The following is a 19,186-nucleotide window of genomic DNA, read 5'->3' on the forward strand; positions in this document are numbered from 1 at the left end:
ACAGAGGAAGACTGGAAATGGCTTATCTACAAACCCAGCATTTAAACAACTACCACAAATGACCGTTCCCCATAGCAGCAAAAGCTTTCAAAGATGTCTCATACCACTACTTCTTCCTCATTCAAAAGGAGGCAAAAGGAGCATTTCTTCAACACAAAGTCAGTTGTATCTCAAAGGAATGCTAATATCATAAATCTTCTTTGGGGGTTTAGTGTTAGAACTTTCTCTCTGTTATTTTTATCACATTACTTAAAATAAAACTTTTTGTAATGAATTAAGAAATATTGCACATGGAAAAGTAATAGGCAGCAGGTCCACAAAACTAATTAAACCTTAAAAGCTAACTCTAATATTTTTGATACTCTGTCTCACATAAAAGGATCTGATATGCTTTCCCATGTCAGCTGCCCAAAGCACTTTAAAGGAAACTCAGAATTTACTTGGCTCCCTGCAGGGTCTCCTCATTTAGAGGCAGTAATACAAGTATAATTTCATTATTTCAGTACAATCTAAATAAAAGCCCATATTTTATGTTGCAGAAATAACTGAAATTCAGGGAAGAAAAGAAGAATTTTAGCCTCAATATGAAATAAATAAATAAATTTTATATGAAATAAAATTTTCAGTCAGTAAACCACAATACACACACACACACCTCTGTAAATAAAACATAGCTCACAGTGCAACAACAGTATTTTTTTTCTTTCATTCTCCAAGAAACCCAGCTGCAGCACCACAAAATCATTCTCTATAAAAGAATAATTCTCAGGCTCCAAACTTGAGCTACCACAGTACTTTTTAAGAGCACTGTTTCATGGCGGAGTTCACAGCTGTGAAATAGCAGAGAACACAAGGCTCCTCACTATGAAACAAAAGGCACCTGCCACAGACCTCTGGAGGAGAAGGAGAATCCACCACCAAAAGAGTCAATGACCAGGAGCCCTTTCAGAGGCCAGCACCGGCCCAGGGGAACACTGCCCGAGCTGCAGCACGCGTTCCTGGATGAGGGAAGGGCCTGGCACAGGAGCCTGGGGCTGCCGCAGCTTGAACAGCACACCTGGGGGCTGCCGCAGCTTGAACAGCACACCTGGGGGCTGCCACAGCCTGGAACAGCACACCTGGGGGCTGCCACAGCCTGGAACACCACACCTGGGGGCTGCCACAGCCTGGAACACCACACCTGGGGGCTGCCACAGCCTGGAACACCACACCTGGGGGCTGCCACAGCCTGGAACACCACACCTGGGGGCTGCCACAGCTTGGAACAGCACACCTGGGGGCTGCCACAGCCTGGAACAGCACACCTGGGGGCTGCCACAGCCTGGAACAGCACACCTGGGGGCTGCCACAGCCTGGAACAGCACACCTGGGGGCTGCCACAGCCTGGAACAGCACACCTGGGGGCTGCCACAGCTTGAACAGCACACCTGGGGGCTGCCACAGCCTGGAACAGCACACCTGGGGGCTGCCACAGCCTGGAACAGCACACCTGGGGGCTGCCACAGCCTGGAACAGCACACCTGGGGGCTGCCACAGCCTGGAACAGCACACCTGGGGGCTGCCACAGCTTGGAACAGCACACCTGGGGGCTGCCACAGCTTGGAACAGCACACCTGGGGGCTGCCACCGCTTGGAACAGCACACCTGGGGGCTGCCACCGCTTGGAACAGCACACCTGGGGGCTGCCACCGCTTGGAACAGCACACCTGGGGGCTGCCACAGCCTGGAACACCACACCTGGGGGCTGCCACAGCCTGGAACACCACACCTGGGGGCTGCCACAGCTTGAACAGCACACCTGGGGGCTGCCACAGCTTGAACAGCACACCTGGGGGCTGCCACAGCCTGGAACACCACACCTGGGGGCTGCCACAGCCTGGAACAGCACACCTGGGGGCTGCCACAGCCTGGAACACCACACCTGGGGGCTGCCTGCTGAACCTCAACTCCCATGTCACACCTCACACTCCCACCTGCCTCTTTATTGGCTATTTGGTAAAGTCACGACCAGGATGAAGAAGCAAATGTGTTTTTACACATACCAGGTTCCAAGTTAGTAGCAACACTGAGAAATTAGATCTTTTGGTCATTAGAGATATTAAAATTTCAGCTCAGTGCTCATCAATAGTCAAAACAAATTAACTATTAAAAATTATTACATGAACAGAAAACAGAATTACTATGCCACTTCAATCAATCCTAAATGCTGTTTGAAGTTCTGTATTTTTTTGAGATAAGAGAACAGTAAGAAAAAACCAGTGCATTGGAGAGTGTGAAAAAACATGAACAGTTTCCATACAAACAACAATTATGTAGATTAGAGCTCTTCAGGCTGAGTATCTGTGACATATATCACACACACACACATATAGGTATGTATGAAATAAACAAGAAGTTTCCCAAATTCCCCAATGAAATGCAGCAGGTGAACAGGGGAATGTTCACTCATGCTTTACCAAACCTACTTAGAAAAACATTTCTGAGACAGAAGGAATAAAAAAAAGGTAAATCTAAGAATAAATGTACTATCTTAATGTGCTTCAAGAGAGTAAAATATTCAAAGATTAATGTCTGCAAATAACACTGACCACTGAAAATAAGCCCTGATTTGAGGTCTCCCCATATCTGAAGCCTTAAGAGAAACTTGTGGCAGGTGACAGCTGTAACAAATTTCTTTACCCTGACACTTTAACATAACACTCAATGTAGGATAATGTGCATTTTTTCCTCCACCTTTGTTTCCCAAAATACCGTGAAAGCAGGAGCAAAACAATTTGTGACCATTCAAGTTGTAGGATGAAGTCTCTAAAGTATTTCACAACCATAAATTCAACTTTAAAGAAAAATGCGCCCTATATGATCCATTCTAGTGCAAACTGAATACGGTACTCCACACAGGAAATACCTGGGAGCAAAGCAAGTGTCAGTTTCATCCTGCAAACGATGTTGCGCTGGATGCCGGCCCCCAGCGACACGGCCCGCTCGGGGGGCAGGCAGGCCGTGCTCGGGGGACAGCGAGCAGCCGGCACCGCACAGATCGCAGGGCTCTGAGCCCATCCCCTCTCCCGGCCGGGCAGCTCGCCCCGGCAGCGCTGTCCCGCAGCCCCAGCCCCGCACGGGGCCGTCACCCCGCACGGGGCTGCCGGGCCACGGCGGCGGCACCCGCGGCTGTCCCCGCTTCGCTGCGAGGGCACGAGGAGCCCAGCTCACACCGCCCGTGCCCCCGGAGCTCCCGGGCCTGCGGCCGGCCGCGGCCGCGCACTCACCGCCGCGCAGCACGAACAGGTCCGTCTGCTTGTCCGAGTTGAAGTCGCCGAAGGCCGCCAGGGTCCCGCGGGCCTCGGGCCCGAAGAGCTGAGCGGTCACATTCTGCAGGGCTCGGGCGGGCCCCGCCAGGGCCAGCAGGGCCAAGGCCGGGGCCAGCAGCGGGGCCAGCGGCGGGCACGGCCCGCGGGCCCCCATCGCGCACGGCCTCGCCCCGCCCGCGCTCTGACGGCAGCGGGGCGGGCCCGGCCCCGCGGTTTGCGGCAGCGGCGGCGGAGCCTGCGCCGGCGCTTTACGGCGGGAGCCAGGCAGGGCCCGCCCGGCGCCGCGCAGCCCGCGCCGGCGGCTCCCGGGACCGCTCCGCCATGGCGGCGACTCACATGGCTGACGTGAGCTGGAAGATGCTGGAGCTGCGCGCTCGCTCCAAACGCTCAGGTCTGACCTCTTGGCTTGCCCGGGAGGAGCTCCGGGGATCCCAGTGCCTGCCGCCGCTCACCGCCGCGCTCCCTGCCCCGCTCCCGGCCCGGCCCGGGGCTGTTTCCCCGTGCCCGCCGCGTCTCGCGGGTGGCGGTGCCCGGGCGGGCCCGGCCCTGAGGGGCGCAGGGGACACCCGGGGGTGGCGGGCACAGCCCCAGGTGCGCTCAGGTGTGGCCTGTGCCCCCGGGAGCACAGGCAGCTGCTCGTGGCGGGTTCAGCACCGCAGCTGTGTAAAGTGTTGCGGTTGTGGAACAGATACAGTGTTTAGAGGAAAGTACAGCTCCTGCCAGGTTTCTCTTAGGTAAAGGTAATTGTTTTACAGCGTGGGAATTTCGTGCTCTGAACGTGGGGCAGCTAAGTTCTGGCCTAAACCAAAGGGTGATGTTTGCCAACTTAGCCTGAATTTCTGAACTTCAAAAAACTTGGGGTTTGAATTTCTTTTTTTTTAAGTAAAATACAGTCATACCAGGCGTTTAATTGTTCTAACGGAAAAAGTTTTCCAGAAGATCCCTGTGTTTATTTATACGCCATACATGCTTGTAACGCTCAGTTGTTACTTATCTGCATGTTTGGTTGGTTTTGTTGCGCTAGTGTGAGTCCAAACAGCGTGAGTCCAAACGGGGCTCTAAAGAATTGACTGTTTAAAGTCTAGTCCGATGAATTTGGCTGGAAAGGTTCAGTTTCGTGCAGGTTGTTGGCGGCTCCCGCGATGAGGAGCTGGCGCTGTGCGGCCCGTTAGGGTGGCTGACAAACGGAGCCCGGAGCTCTGCAGAGCCAGGGCTGGCAGCTGCGGCCCGGGGCTGGGAATGCCGAGCCTCAGGCTGCGCGGGCTTCGGGAATGCCCTGCGGGGTCAGGCCTGTGCCTGCGGAAGGCGTTTCATGGTTTCAGACGCTTTTTTGCTTAACTCCTGCTGCCTGTTACTTTTTCGTTACATGTATAAAGAATTGTTCCGGGCAATGACAGGTTGTAGTTCACTTCCATCTTTCCCAGTTCATACAGATTTTGTTCAGAGATCGTCTAGGGATTTGTTCATGGCATTTTATATAACAACTGAAGAAATTTGCTCAAGAAATAAACATTATTTTAGTTGAAAAGTTTTTCTGATTAAAGAGTTGATTTAAAAATAAAATTTTATTTTACATCTTTCAGGTAACTTGCATATCTAAAAATAAAAATAATGTTCTCATATTTCAAGTTTACTGCTGCATCTTTATGTTGAAATTTGTATAACTTCAGGGCTTTTTTTCTTCCTTCCTGGCCCTGTCAGAAGGAGACATGGTTGGGATTATCATAGAAAATGACTGAAAGTCCCCCACGTTTCTGGTTTGGCTGAGGCCTGTGCTGGAGTCCCAGCTCACAGAAAGCACTGTTTGTTTGATTTGAGGTTTTTTTACTAGTGTGCTTCTTGGAGTAAGATATGGTAAACGTGGAGTATAGACACAAGTGCCTGAAATGCACCAGTGACTCATGTTTTGTAGCCTGCAGCAATGCATCGTGTAAGACTCAAATCCTGTAGGAGGGAACTTGTGTCCTCATGTTTTTGTGTATTAAATTACGAATTACTTTTTATCCAGTAAAACCAAATTTTATTCAGAAGTTTTCATTTCCCTTCCTGAAGCAATAAAATACTGTTTCATTTGTTGCTACTCTGATTAGGAGCACATTCTAAAGATAGTAGTTGATTAGTCTAAAAGCCCCTAAAATTTTTCTTACTTTAAAAAAGATAAGCTTTAAAGATTTGGAAAAATTTGTCATCATAATAACAGACGTTTTTCCTATTGTATATTCCAAAGTGGAAGATGACATACCACTAATAACTGAGCTATTCAGTGCCATAAGTAATGTATATGACTGCAAGAAACATGCTGGTGTAGATTTCACATGGGATGAAAGCAACACTAAGCATAAGCAGAGTTTTAGCTCCTTATCATTGTTACTTAACACTCTAGTGTGCACTAGTTAAATCAGTATTTTTATTTCATTTTGAAATATATCAGATTGTATTCATCACCTTTTGGTGTTTGTAGCAAATTTCCTATTGAATAACAAAGCTCATGTCAAATATCCAAAAGATGGATTTTTTTGTAAACTGTGTCCTTTCACATGGAGTAAACTACTAAGTTTTATGGAAGTAAAAGCAAAATAAAACCAAGAGGTCAGTGTAGAAGAAGGAAACATAAGGTGTAATGAAAGTTTGTGCTGTGCACTCTGTTGTGTTAATAACTCCACTAACATTGCTTTCACTTAATTTAATGCTGATTGCCTTTAACATTTACTAAACAGTTTTGAAAATTACTGTAGCTTAGCCTGAGACGTTTGTGATTAGCTGCACCAATTTGAAATGGCCAGTTTGGATGATGACAGAGCCTCCTCTGCGCATGCTTTTTTAGAATTTGGTAAGTGTGCAGTTCTGTGTTTTGTTTTTGTTTGTGGCTATTTCATTCAACAAAAAAATAATTGTATTTTGTTTCATGCAGTGTTCTGTGTTAGAAGCTTTTTAGCACTGTGCAGTAGAACTTAAAAATTTGAAGTCTTTCTGTAAAAAATTCTGAAAATTGTAATCTACTTAGATTGAAATCTACTATCAAAACTTCCTGTTTTGTTTGTTTAGAGTTCCTGTCAGTATCCCTCAGTGCAACCATCTCTGAACATAAATTTCTCTTTTAAGACGACACTCATATGAAAGGTGCATTAAGAATGCTGTTTGTAATTGACTCCTAAAAACCCCCAGCGTGACTGGTTTAGAGATAAGTAAAATTCTGGTCAGTCTGTCATTGGTTACAAAGTTGGACATTTGGAAATTAGGTGGAAGCAAATACAGCCCCCGGCACAGCTTCTCCTCGGGTACAACAGAAGCTAAGACATATGAAGCTGTTAAGACCATTCCTGTGTGTTTTGAAGGGAGTTTGACTGGGGAGAGATGTATCCATATGTGACACTCTGTGATGGGGAAAACTCTTGTGTAGTTTTTCTTGTTTCTTGTTGAAACACAGTAGCAGTACAAGTGCTGGTGGGAGTGACCAGGTAAGGGGACACAGCTGGATGGCTTGGACTCCCCTGCCCTTCCTGTGGCTTTTCAGTTTTGCCTCTCTGACCATCAAAAAATGTGATGTGTTGACAGTGTTTAAAAAAAAAAATTACTCTTTCCTAATTATTGTATAGATATTTGATGTTTCTCTTGTTATGGTGCAAAATAAACATTTTTAGGAGTTTAACACCTATTGTTTTGAATTCTCAGGAATGGCAATGCCTGCCTTGAATATCCTGAGTGGTTTCCTGCCTTGCTTGTAGTATTTACAAGGCTTGTGTGGTAGACTTTGGCATTTTGGTATGTGAAGTTCCTGTGTACTGGCATGATGGTCAGTATTTTATTTCTGGTGTTCAGTAGCTTTTGTTGTTTGTGTTGTTAGTTACTGTAAATCCTGAAATCAGTGGTTTCCATTAAGTATAATATACTGGACAGAGAGCTACCTTCAGATGATTAGAAAATAGAGAAAGGACAGAATAAATTGCTGTGGGCTTTTTTTTCTTTTTTTTTTTTTTTTTTTTCCTTTTTCCTCTGTGGTGACCAGTGACAGGCCCTGAAGAAATGGTTGGAGCTGTGTCAGGGGAGGTTTAAGTTTAGGTTGGAGACCAGGAACAAGGTTCTTCACCCGGAGGGTGGTTAGGCACTGGAACAGGTTCCCCAAGACAGTGAGCACAGCACCAAAGCTGAGAAAGCTCTGGAAGAGTTTGGACAATGCTCTCAGGCACAGGGTGCCATTCTGGGCTTGTTCTGTGCAGGGCCAGGAGCTGGACCTCGACAGTCCTTGTGGGTCCCTTCCAACTCAGGATGTTCTATGACTCTATGAAATACGAGTTTAATTACTTGCACAGTGTAACACGTGATTTTTCTTGATAAATGATAGTTTAAAAGCTTTGTCACTTTAATGCTATTTAAATTAAACTATTACAAGATTTTAGTCATTTTTACCCATTTGTTATTGTCACTTAACCAAGGTAACAATTCATACTTTTTGCTTACTTCTACTGTGTATTCAGGTAGAGGAATACTTTAATACCTTTTCTGTCTGCCTCTCCAAGCCCTTCTGGCGTTTCCTTACCCTGTTTTGTTGAACAGTTAGGTCTGGAAGGGTTGTCCAGCCTCTTGCTCAAAGCAGGATCAACCATGAGATCATAGTTTCCTCCTGTATGTAGTGATTAAAAATCCCCTTGTGATATCATTTCTTAAACTTTGCTGTGAGTAGAAATAAAATCCTCTTTGGTCCCAATGACTTCTGTAATGTGAAGCTGCCACTGCCCTTATTAATGCTGAGTAATGAAAGTTACAGTGATCTGAGGTCCAGGGCTTGTCTCTGTCTCAAGTGTTTGATTATGTCCAGACCTAATGTCACATCAGAGGCTGTGATCAGTTTTCACTCTTATCAAATCTACAAAGAAATCTTGTGTTCTCATCTTTTTTCCTTTGGCCTGGCCTGATTTAATTATGCAAACCAACGTTTTCTTTTGTATTGTGGGAGGTGAAATATTAAAGTTCTTGCCATGTTGCTTCCATTTGTTTGGCATTAACTTTGTGGAAGTGTTTGTTTATATTAATTCTGTACTTTGAAAGATTTGAATAAACCACCCTTGTTGAAATATGCAAGTCTTTATCCATAGACTTGGTACATAATTCCATTCTAATCCCTATTTTTCTTTAATATCCACAATTACTGCCATCTTCAAGGATGTGTGTGTGTGTCCAAAGCTTCCATATATACAAACTGGGGAACAGAGTTGTTTTAAAACCATTTTGGCCATAGCTTCTGAATCCAAACATCTGGACAATTCATATCTCTTCCCTGAAGAGCAGTTAAAGCTAATCTCAGGTAAAACTGGAATAAAAATGAGGGGGGTGGGAAAGTAGCACCAGGATGGCACAGTATTTTCAGTACCCAGGGGTTGTATAGAGAGGATCGACATTTCTTCCTGTTCTCTATGACTTTGAAAGGAATCTCTATCATTTTTAGTGATTATTCAACTTGAAAAGTGGTGAAATCATACTACTCTGGGACCTGTAAATGGTAGGAAATGAAAGGGGATTAGTTTTCCTTCAGATTAGGAATATAGGCATTTGGTCAGTGTCATGTCTGAAGACAAACAGGGATTTAGTTGGACTTGGGATCAAGACTTTGAGTGTTCTCTTATCAGACATTCATTATATCAATACAGAAAGTGACGCTGATTTTTCTATCAGTTTTTTACTGATTTTGAAGTAGGTACTGCCTGCAGCAATGCACTTGTGGTGTAAGAAAATAATGGACACACTTCATTCTCTGTAGGAAGAAAAACTGAACTCCCAAATCCCCTATTTAAATGTTGGATGGGGTTGTTACACCACTAGACAGCAGAAGAAATCGTAAATCAACAAAACAGGTTTTTATGTTCTTCCTGGCATACCTACTTATTTGCCTAAAATAAAACTCACACGGTAAGGTTTTAATACAGTGATGTATTTATGAAAAACAGTATTTAAAATTAATGACCTCATTCTGTTTCTTCTGAATGCTACTGTACAAAGTGAGACCTCCTGGGTCCCTTTTGCAAATGTCACTCTATTATGTTTAGAGTGCTGCAGTCTTGCTGTTGTCATCTCTTTAAATTTTTTTTTTAAATTTGAAAACTGAATTTAAATATGTAATAGAAAATAGCTTTCTATGGCAGGTTTTTATCTTGCTGAAATGAACTCAAATAGATTTTGGATGAGACTGTAGACAGGCTTTTTTTTTAGCCATCCTTAAAATAGCTTCTTCTGTGCTATGGGCTCTCTCCAAAAGCTCAAGGAACGAGCAGTGTTTTTCCTGACTGTTCCTTGCTTTGATTAGGTTGTGATAGTAATGAATGCAATTTCCCACATGAATTCTCTAGGAGAATGCTGTAGACACCCAAGCAAGACATAAACTATAAAGATGCTAATAAGGAATTAATGAAAAATATGTGGAAAACTTTGATTTAAACAAGTTCTCCTCCTTGTAGTAGGAATTAGGCACTTCAAAAGCACAAAACTATTTTTTGTCAGCTTTTCAAACTTTGAATTCATTTTACCTTTCTGTTCCATCAGCAGTCTACTCTTACTGTTTTACTATATTTCTATTAAAGTTTCAGGCATCTAGAATAATGTAATTTGTGGTGGTGTTTGACATTTTCATGCTCTGTGTTCTGTTTAATCTTCTTTCTGCACTAAGTTGAAATCTTTGGATGCTCTGAAATAGAAAAAATATGCTTGCTTTTTGTTCTTGATACCTTTGTTTTGTTTCTCTGTTGGCCACAGAGGGTCACAGATTGTCTGGTGAGTATTTAAATTAAAACCATTTTAGTTCAGGAACTTTTGACTTGTGTGTATGTGCCTGTGGTTGCTCAGCTGTGTGTCCTGGTGCCACACTGGGGTTAGCAGCCTGCAGGAAGTGGACATTCTGAACCTGTTTCACACACAAAGGATGGTGGATATGCATATGATACTCAGTTAGCTAATCTAAGAGTTAGAGTCATTATTTTGCCTTTGAAAATCTAGTAAGTGAATTTCTCATAAAACTGCTGCTTTTTATGCACTGACTTACTGAAGATTTTTTTCTTTTGTGTATTCTGTCCTTTCACTACAACACTGTACAAAATTACAGTTACTGCAGCTCACTGTATTGTGTGCTTTTGCAAGATAACTGAATTAATTATATAACAGCATAAATTATGAATCATTTCATGGACAGGGATTCATAGGCTGAAAGAAGTAGAAAAACAAAATAGCTTTGAAAATGGATTTTAATTGGTTCAGAATGTTCATTATTTATTTATTTTAATAGAAGATACAAGCTGTGATATGTTACAAGTGTTTCTTTTCCATTACGGAACAATTTCATTTCTTTTGACTTTGTTTTTTGAGGCAGTTCAAATACACTGGGCTCTCTGTGCTTCCCTTTCAGGCCCTTTCCCACATGTGGGTGTTCTTTTCTAATTCAACATCTCCCAGTGAGGAAAGGCTGTAGGGGAAGCTCAGATGGGTTGGGAAGCGTCACGAGGACATCCAAGCAGAGCAGGCACCCAGGGCTCTCTTGGGGAGGGGTAGGGCTTTTTTCACTCCTGTGCTGGCAAAGCAAAGGTAATCTAACTTGGGCTGAGGTTTGCATTCTTGAATGACTAGACATTTTCTTCTCTTCCCCAAAGGACTTGATTGATAAAGCTTCTGTCATCATTCTGCACACATCCCAATTAGGTAGGAAAGGACCTCTGAGGTCATCAAGTCCAACATTTGACCAAACACCATCTTGGCAACTGGACAGGACACCGAGTCCCACATCCAGTTGGCTCTTGAACACTTTTTTTTTCATTTTGTTTTCTTGATTTCTTGGGGCTGAGAGTCCTGTATATGGACAATTGTGAGTCTGATGCTTGGGAGTGTGCTGAGGTTGCCAAAGAGGCTCTGTGAAAAGGACCACTCGCTGTGTCCTGCCAGAACTGCTTGGCTGGTTGGGCTGCCGTGGCACTGCATTCCCCGAGCTTTTCCAAAGGGCAGGGTGCAGAAAAGGAAAATTCTCATTCTTCCTGTTAGCATACAGCTCTTGTGGACATCTTGCTATCCAGACCATTGAATAAAGCCCAAGTGATTTGTGGGGGAGAGCAGGATGTTACTCTGAAATTAGAAGTTGGAAATGGTTCGCCCCAATAATTTTGAATAGGTCGCTCCTTTCAGCTCTCAGTAAAACAGACTTTTCAGGTGCAGATAGAGAAGCAGTCAATATGTGGGACAGTGAGAATGAAAGATGGGCATTTGATAGCATTGCATTTCTCTGGAATGTAGGTAACTTGAGGGCTTTATCTGTTGAATAAGTTGTTTAAGCTTTAGAAGCTTGTGGGAACAAGCCAACCCTTATTCTGACATGACATCAGCTGGGCTGACTCTGGTGGGTGCAGACAAGGTTGGGGTAGGTGAAACACTGATGGTGTTGAACATCTTCACCATTTTAGAAGGCAGGTAGGGCAGTAAGAATTGAATATGGTTTACTTTTCTCCCTCTTCTGTTTTCCTACATATCTTCTGGAATTTTCTCTGTAACATACTTAGGTTCTAAGAAAATGATCATAGAGAACTCTTAACGTTTAATAGTTGTCTTCAATATTTAACTCTACACTTATGTAGCATTTGCTGTTGAATATCTACAAAGCACTGGAGATACAGGTGGAGGTCTGGTTTGTGTAGACAGGTACTGTAGAAAAAATTTTCTGAAACTGTAGAGACAATAACTTTTTTGTTTCAATTAAAATTCGATAAATTGTGCTTTTGTATAACAAACATGAAGAAAAACCTTATCACAGTAATTTTTAGCAATATTACAGCGATGAAACTCATTCTGATCTTCATTTTGGTTTTCTTTTTTCTTCTTATTTTAGGTTCAATTTATGAGCCACTTAAATGTATTAACCTTCCAAAGCCAGAGGGGGAAACTCTGTGGGATAAATTAAATCATTACTATAGAATTGGTAAGTTAATAACACTTGAACTAACCCAGATGTGAGTTAGAATTGATATTTGCATGATAAATATCAGCTCTACATTATTCCTACTTAAGGATAGTTTCCTAAACTTCTGCTGGAAGTTTGGAAGGTGCAAAGAAGAGGGCTGAGTTAACATTTCTTTCTGTAAATCAAAATGTCTGTTGACAATCCAGTTCAGCTGTAAGACTGAATTTAGAATTATTTTGGATAAAGGGGTAGCTTAGGACTGTGGCATTGACCAGATACAGCTGAGGAAAAAATGGACAAAAGCTTTCTTGTAGTACTTGGAACAGTCTGGCAGGTGATCAGTTAGAAGTTCTTTTTTGTTATTAATGGTGCCATAATGTATTTTTTTGCTGAAATTTTATTTGTTAGCTAATTTCAAGTCAACTGTAGTGTTTTTCATTTGATGTTATTTTAAGCCAAAACCATTAAAGAAGCAACGTTTTGTTTTGTTTGTTTTGGGTTTTAGGAGGTTTGTGTTATAATGAATCCTGCATGTATTCTAAAAGCAGGGCAGTTTAATGGCTGTGCAATTGACAGTTTAAAATATAAGTTTTACTGAGGCAAGGGTACAGAATAGTGAACAACTTCCCCATCATTCTAAAAACGTGGGATGGGATTCCCTTTGTTCAAATGACTTTTTGAACTGAAATCTGTACCTGGTCTATCCATAGCTGTGTTGCTTTTTGTAGGTGCATTGCTTTTAGCTTTCTTTCAGAGGAGATGACTGTTCAGTTGGCTTTTTTAACACTTGGCAGCCACAAATCAGTGGTGGTTCTTGCTGTTTATCTCAGGCAATTATGCTGCTGCCACAGTAAACATCTACTATTGAATTTATACTTCATTTATAATAATCTATATTGACTTTTTCAGGTAATATTTTGTCAAAGCTTTTGTTATAGGGTATCAAGACACTGGATGTAATGCAAAAAGCTCTAAAACCTTGTAATTTTCATTTAGAATACTTAGAAACTAAGTATTCTACATAGACAATCAAGAGGCCTTCTTAAAATTGATGCTTGATAACAATCTGTGGAAAAAAACTGCTTTCCTGACTTATGCTGAAGAGATTATTGCTAGAAAGGTCATGTTCAAGGGCATTAAGCCCAGTTTCAATCTTGTAGCATTCTAGTTATTATATAACCTTAGGAAAAACAATTTCCAAAATGCAAAATATTGAAGTACAAAAAGAAATTAAGTAATATTTAGTATTTTTTCTAACTCAGTTTTGGAAACCTGAAAATTCCTGTCTTTGCCTATTTTCATATCAAGATACTGAGTTAAATAATTGTAGTTGTCCTTTCTCCTTACTTACTCCCCTCTACTTATATAAATATTTATACAATTACCTGGCCCAAGTTAAAAATGTAATTTTTATGAATGTAGAGTTCTGGAGAGTTTAAGCATTTAACTGATTGGGAGACAGTTGGCATACTGTAGTCACTTTTTTCTTCTGTTTTCATAGAAAGGAAATTATTGGGTTGCTTTGTAGAAATTCTGTTCAAAGTGGGTTGTGCTGGAACAGAGTCATAGAAATAGTTTTGAGTACTGCTGGGGTTTTGTGTAAAAAGGTCTAATTTGTCTGAAAAAACAATGTAACAAATTTTGTGTGTGTTTCTCCTTACCTTTCTTACCCTTATTTTATCTTGTGAATGCTCTATGAATGCTCTAACAGGTTGTTTGCACCTTGATCTGTTCCTGAAGAAACATAAATGTTCTTAACAATCTTTTCTGGTTTTCCTTCTTCCAGTTAAATCAACACTGCTGGTCCATCAAAGCCCGACCACAGGTCTGTTCCCTACCAAGACTTTTGGGAGTAACCAAAAGGCAAAAGTCCATGATAGCCTTTACTGTGCTGCCTGTGCCTGGGCATTGGCCCTTGCTTACAGGTGAATAACTTCTACACTCATGTCTCTGCCAGGTTACATTCCCTCTCTTATTCAGTTCCCTGGGAAAGTTTTAAAAGATGAAGCTTTATCAAATATAGATTTGTAAACCCATAAAGAATGGTCCATTTCCAAATCTAGGTAAAAATATTTATGAAGGTGCTAGGTTAAAAATGTCACTCTACTTTTGGTGAGTAAACATGTTTTCATATAATGTAATTGGTGCCATTTGTTACAGTGGAATTAATGCATGCTACTAAAAATAGAGGTTCTTCTGGCAAATTGTACTCAGGGGATGCTTTTAAATCTAGTAGGAGAGTTCAGGGCATTGGCAGGCTTGTTGCTGGCCCTAAGAATCATTTATTTGCAAGAGACTGGATGTTATAATATCAGGAAGGATTTTGTAAAATTCTTAAATTTTGAAAGAGGAATGCTTGTGTAAGTTGCCAGACAAAACCACTTTTATTATTTTTATTCTATTTAATGAGAAAGGATGACTAGGGATGTAAATACGTAGATATGAGTGAGGGCATCACTATGCAACAGCGTTAGTTAAATACTTATTATTCCAAAGCATTAATTCTTTTCTTTTCCCCCCACTAATGCATTTGCAATTTGTTTTATGAGTTATCTCTCTCACCCAGGCGCATTGATGATGACAAGGGAAGGACCCATGAGCTGGAGCATTCTGCCATAAAGTGCATGAGAGGAATTCTCTACTGCTACATGCGCCAGGCCGATAAGGTAAAACTGCGCTGCGGACACAGCGCTCGCCTCACTCCAAGGGATTCCTTAACCTGGGGAAACAAATCCTAAATACACATCAAATTCACAGTGGTAAGGTGCCCCAGCTCAGAACAGCTGCTTCATTGTTGTTGCAGCATCGTTTTAGGGAGTAGAAGATGTGAGCATTTTGGGTGGGAAAGTGCAGGGTACAGTTGAAACTTCTTTGTGTTCATTTTTCAGTTATTTGTCCCATTTAAATATTACACCATTAGCACTTGTGGGGGGTTTTATGTATTTTTATGGTGATTAAATGAAAAGATGTAGAACTAATTTTGTTAAGGCTGGAGAGTTTTCTTTGCATTGTTACCTTGGTTATTGTGTTTGCAGTTGTTCTCCTTACCTAGGTGATCATTTTGATTTTTTGTTTGGTTTCTTTAGCAGACATTTTCCAGCAGTATTTTACTTAATGACATAACTTCTGAAGGGCACACAATTTCAAAATGAGTAAGGAAACAGAGTAGTCTACTTATGTTGCAACACAGTTGATTTATTCAGTTCTTAATTCTCTTGTGAATATACTCTGAATATTCAGGCCTTCTTATTAAAATTTGGTGTGGTGGATAAATTTTGCATAGTGGTTAGCAGTGGATCTAGAAGTAGTTAAATACATATATTCCATGTGGTTATTTGATGTTTCAGTGCACTGACTTTGAACTGTATTATTAGAAATAGTTTTCATGTAAGTCCATAGCTTTCCTCACAGCTGAGCACACAAAATGAAATGAGAAGTCCACAGGTATGTGGTATCAGTAGCAATAATATTGAACAAGTATTGTATTGCCACTTGTATCTTTGCTGACATATATTTTCTGGGGGGGTGGATTCCTTCTTGAGAGTCTCATATCTTTAAATAATCATGACCTAAATTAATCTTGTTACATTTGAGCTGTTGTTTTTCTCCTTGATGTGCAGCTGTTTGTTTTGGGGATGAGGAGTGCCAGATAAGAATAATGAGCATGAAATTAACAGAGGTGTCCCACTGCTGGCACACTGCTTGTCTGGTTTTGCCTTGTTTACTACAGATGCTTTTCTCTTCCTACAGTGTAGTAATAAACAGTTCCTGGTAGCCAACAGACAGAAGTCAAGCTGGACTTCATTCTGAGATCCTGTGTGTGGCCTCATGTAAAATGAAGATATTTTTTAGTAATATAAGTTATATCTGCTCAAGGCATGACTTGAACAAATGCTGCTGCTTTTAGCAAAAATGCAGATGTTGCATTCTATTGCCAATGAACATATGAGTCATGACCTGAAGTATATTTAATGTATTTGTGGAGTAGACTCCACAATATAGTACTTGTTCGCTTGTTCTGAGGCACATGCTGTGTTTTGTTGGTAGAGAAGAAAATCTTATGAAAGTAGCATCAGTGTTGAAAATACTGTGAAATGTGGATCAGGTACTGGCAGTGATGGTTAGAAAATTGTAAAATTTGTTGGAGAGAAAGCATGACTTGAAGAGTTATGGAGTTATCTTGGTTTCATTTAATTACCAGCTATAAAGTAATTGTTCTGAGAAGACACTTGATTATAAGGTTTACATAGTGGTCAGATCAAGAAATTTTTTAGTTTGGTAATAGTAATAATAATTTGAATAAGGTATATGGTGAATTTGTGGTTGCCAAACATAGTGAAATTATTGCCTTTGCGTTTATGTTTTGCCTTTCATTCATCTTTAGGTTCAGAAATTTAAACAAGACCCCAAACCATCTGCATGTCTGCATTCTGTGTTCAGTGCACAGACTGGAGATGAGGTCTTCTCACATGAGGAGTATGGTCACCTTCAGGTAACACATCCATATTGTTGTAAATCCAAGTTTGGCTCATTTTTTAATAATATTGTCTTCATTCTTCCATAATGCAGGTGTCTCAGTTTGGTTAGATTTATATTAGATGTGCTGTGTGTGGTAAAACTGAGTTAGTTGCCTTTTGCATCTTCTGCTGAAAAAGACAGAGTGTTTTGAAACATAGCTGAATGGTATGTTTTGGTCAGAAGGTACTGAAATAACTGTGCGATTGTAGAGATAGATGGTTGTTTACAAAGTTGCTTCTTTTTGAAACCAACAGATGGCTGTCAATAAATAATCCTGGCAAAAGAATTGTTGTAGTCAGGAAAGTGAAAGATTTAGTGTAATCTTCTGGTGAATATTCCCAGTTTAATTTTCCATAATTTGGAGCGATTTTCCTTCATTTAATGTACACTGACAACAGTTAGGAATTGTTCACTGCTTTGCGTAGTGGCTCCTAGTCAGACTAATGCACGACTGATTGTTTTATTGTCTCTCATTTTCCAGAGTTTTAATCTTTACTCCTTTTATTTCCCGTTCTCTTTACTTTCAGACCCCCCTTTGCTTTCATGATCTTTTAATTTTGCATTCCACAAGTCTGCACAAACCTTTTAGCTCAGAAATTGGTAGTCAAATTATTCAGACATGACACAGTGGGTTGATGATCATTTCATTTCATTGGTGACAGTATTACTTAAATAGTTTGTACAATAAATGTGTTGGATTCAGAAAAAGCATGTTCTGGGGAAAATGCTTTATGGAGTTATCTTAAGTTAGCATTTTGGACTATGTGAAATTTCCTGAGAGGGCACATGTTTTATCTATAAGAGGAAACAATCTGGGGACCTGGGGAGCATTATATGACAGTTTAAAGTCTGGTTTTTGTGGCAGCTCAACCCTTCCCATAAACACAAATGCACATTCCCATCTGTCATCTGCATACCTCAAAAATTAGAGTTTTCAGCTCTGTGGAGACATGAATACAGAGTAACTGAGAGGGCTCAGCTGGGAAACATTGAATATATTATATAGCCCCTATTGCTGTATTTGGTGCTTTTCAGTTTGTATTAAGACACTGGAGTCAATTGTCTTTAAATATTTATGGATTTTTAGAATTTGGACCTAATTTTTGATCTGCTATGTTCCAGATAAGAATCCACTTATTTTGTTCTAGATGGTTTCTTTAAATTTCATGTAATGAGATTGTGGTTTTATACCTCATACTGTGATAAACTTAGTTTCTCTATTGAAGTTGTACAAATTCTCAAGTAGAGGAAAATTCTGTAATAAAAACCAAACCGGCAGTTTCCTTTGATTCCTCAATGAGTTGACATTATGATGCTCATCTGTACAGCTGCTGAAGGTAATTACTGTTTACAATAAATGCTGTGTATGGTTACAAAAAAATATAGTTTTTCACATATCTGATCATATCTGAATGTTGTAATTCTCCTCCTGTCAGCTGATAATGCCAAAATTCCCACCAGGGCAGAAGTGATTTGCTTTCTAGGTGTGCTGTGCACCATTCCATACAGCTTGCCTTTCTGGTAACCTACTTGCTAGTGAGTTGTCATATATGTAAACATGAAAACAGCTTGTTTTACCAGTGGGTCAAAGCAGTGTGCCTAAGGGAGAACATTTTCCTAGCACAGTTTGAAATTTAAAAATCATAAAACATCAGAAATTTTAGAGGATAATGCTTGTTTGTGCCACCTTTACCTATTGATTGTTTCCACATCATTAGATCCAGGCTTTTTTAAGAAGCAGAAGTGTGTTATAGTGGGATCATCTTTGTTGGTGAATTATACCACATATATTTTGTTTGTGTGACTCCAATAAACATGAAGTTAATTACAGTTTCCTTTCTGTGTTTAATTACTCCAGATCAATGCTGTGTCATTATTTCTCCTCTACTTGGTTGAGATGATCTCTTCAGGGCTGCAGATTATCTACAACACAGATGAGGTACAAATTGATTTCCTGTCCTAAAACATGCTTCAATTTGTTTGTGTTTTTTCTGGTTTTTATTTCATTACCAACTGCAAAGTAATTGTGCTGAAAACACACTGCAGGTATTCTATGCTTTGAGTTGAACTCAGAAAAAGTAATGGAATGAAGGGATAGTGAAATAATAGCTAAAAAACTGTTAGATGTGCAAAGAGTAAATGTAACATGACATTGAAAGTTTTATAGTTCTCTGCTATTTCTGATAGCTGCAATGTCAAGAATTAAAATGTCTGTTAGGACCTTAAACTACTACTCACATTAACTTCTTAATTAACTAATTAGTTCATTAACTCCTACTTACATTGTTCTCACTTTTCACATTATTTCAAACTCTCAGTCAGTTCATCCTGTCCAATGAAAATTCAGTACAATAAATAATGGGGTTAATTTTCAGGGAAGCTGCTGGGCTTTCTTCAAGCATATATGAACCTATGGGTGTTAAGAACTTTTGCT

General features: G+C 40.7%; 2 protein-coding genes across 13 annotated transcripts in view; one reads left to right on the plus strand and one right to left on the minus strand.

Moving 5' to 3' along the window:
* ITFG1 (integrin alpha FG-GAP repeat containing 1) overlaps positions 1 to 3,508 on the minus strand; it is a 72,012-nt gene extending 68,504 nt beyond the window's left edge. The window contains exon 1 of one of the 2 annotated variants that reach the window (XM_068202642.1): positions 3,267 to 3,506. In XM_068202642.1, coding sequence (XP_068058743.1) covers positions 3,267 to 3,462 — 196 coding nt within the window. In that variant the 5' untranslated portion in view covers positions 3,463 to 3,506. Of the gene's footprint in view, positions 1 to 3,266 lie in introns of both variants that reach the window. The other variant, XM_068202643.1, reaches the window with a different exon arrangement.
* A 14-nt stretch (positions 3,509 to 3,522) lies between these two features.
* Positions 3,523 to 19,186, plus strand: part of PHKB (phosphorylase kinase regulatory subunit beta) — a 72,357-nt gene continuing 56,693 nt past the window's right edge. For 2 of the 11 annotated variants that reach the window (XM_068202615.1, XM_068202619.1), the window contains exons 1-6: positions 5,280 to 6,138; positions 12,163 to 12,252; positions 14,021 to 14,159; positions 14,801 to 14,900; positions 16,619 to 16,726; positions 18,611 to 18,691. In XM_068202615.1, the coding sequence (XP_068058716.1) occupies positions 6,084 to 6,138; positions 12,163 to 12,252; positions 14,021 to 14,159; positions 14,801 to 14,900; positions 16,619 to 16,726; positions 18,611 to 18,691 (573 nt within the window). In that variant the 5' untranslated portion in view covers positions 5,280 to 6,083. Of the gene's footprint in view, positions 3,700 to 5,277; positions 6,139 to 10,052; positions 10,071 to 12,162; positions 12,253 to 14,020; positions 14,160 to 14,800; positions 14,901 to 16,618; positions 16,727 to 18,610; positions 18,692 to 19,186 lie in introns of those variants that run through there. The other 9 variants (XM_068202610.1, XM_068202611.1, XM_068202617.1 and 6 more) reach the window with 9 other exon arrangements.

The sequence above is a fragment of the Anomalospiza imberbis genome, chromosome 12, assembly GCF_031753505.1.
Source record: "Anomalospiza imberbis isolate Cuckoo-Finch-1a 21T00152 chromosome 12, ASM3175350v1, whole genome shotgun sequence".
Taxonomy (NCBI): Eukaryota; Metazoa; Chordata; class Aves; order Passeriformes; family Viduidae; genus Anomalospiza; species Anomalospiza imberbis.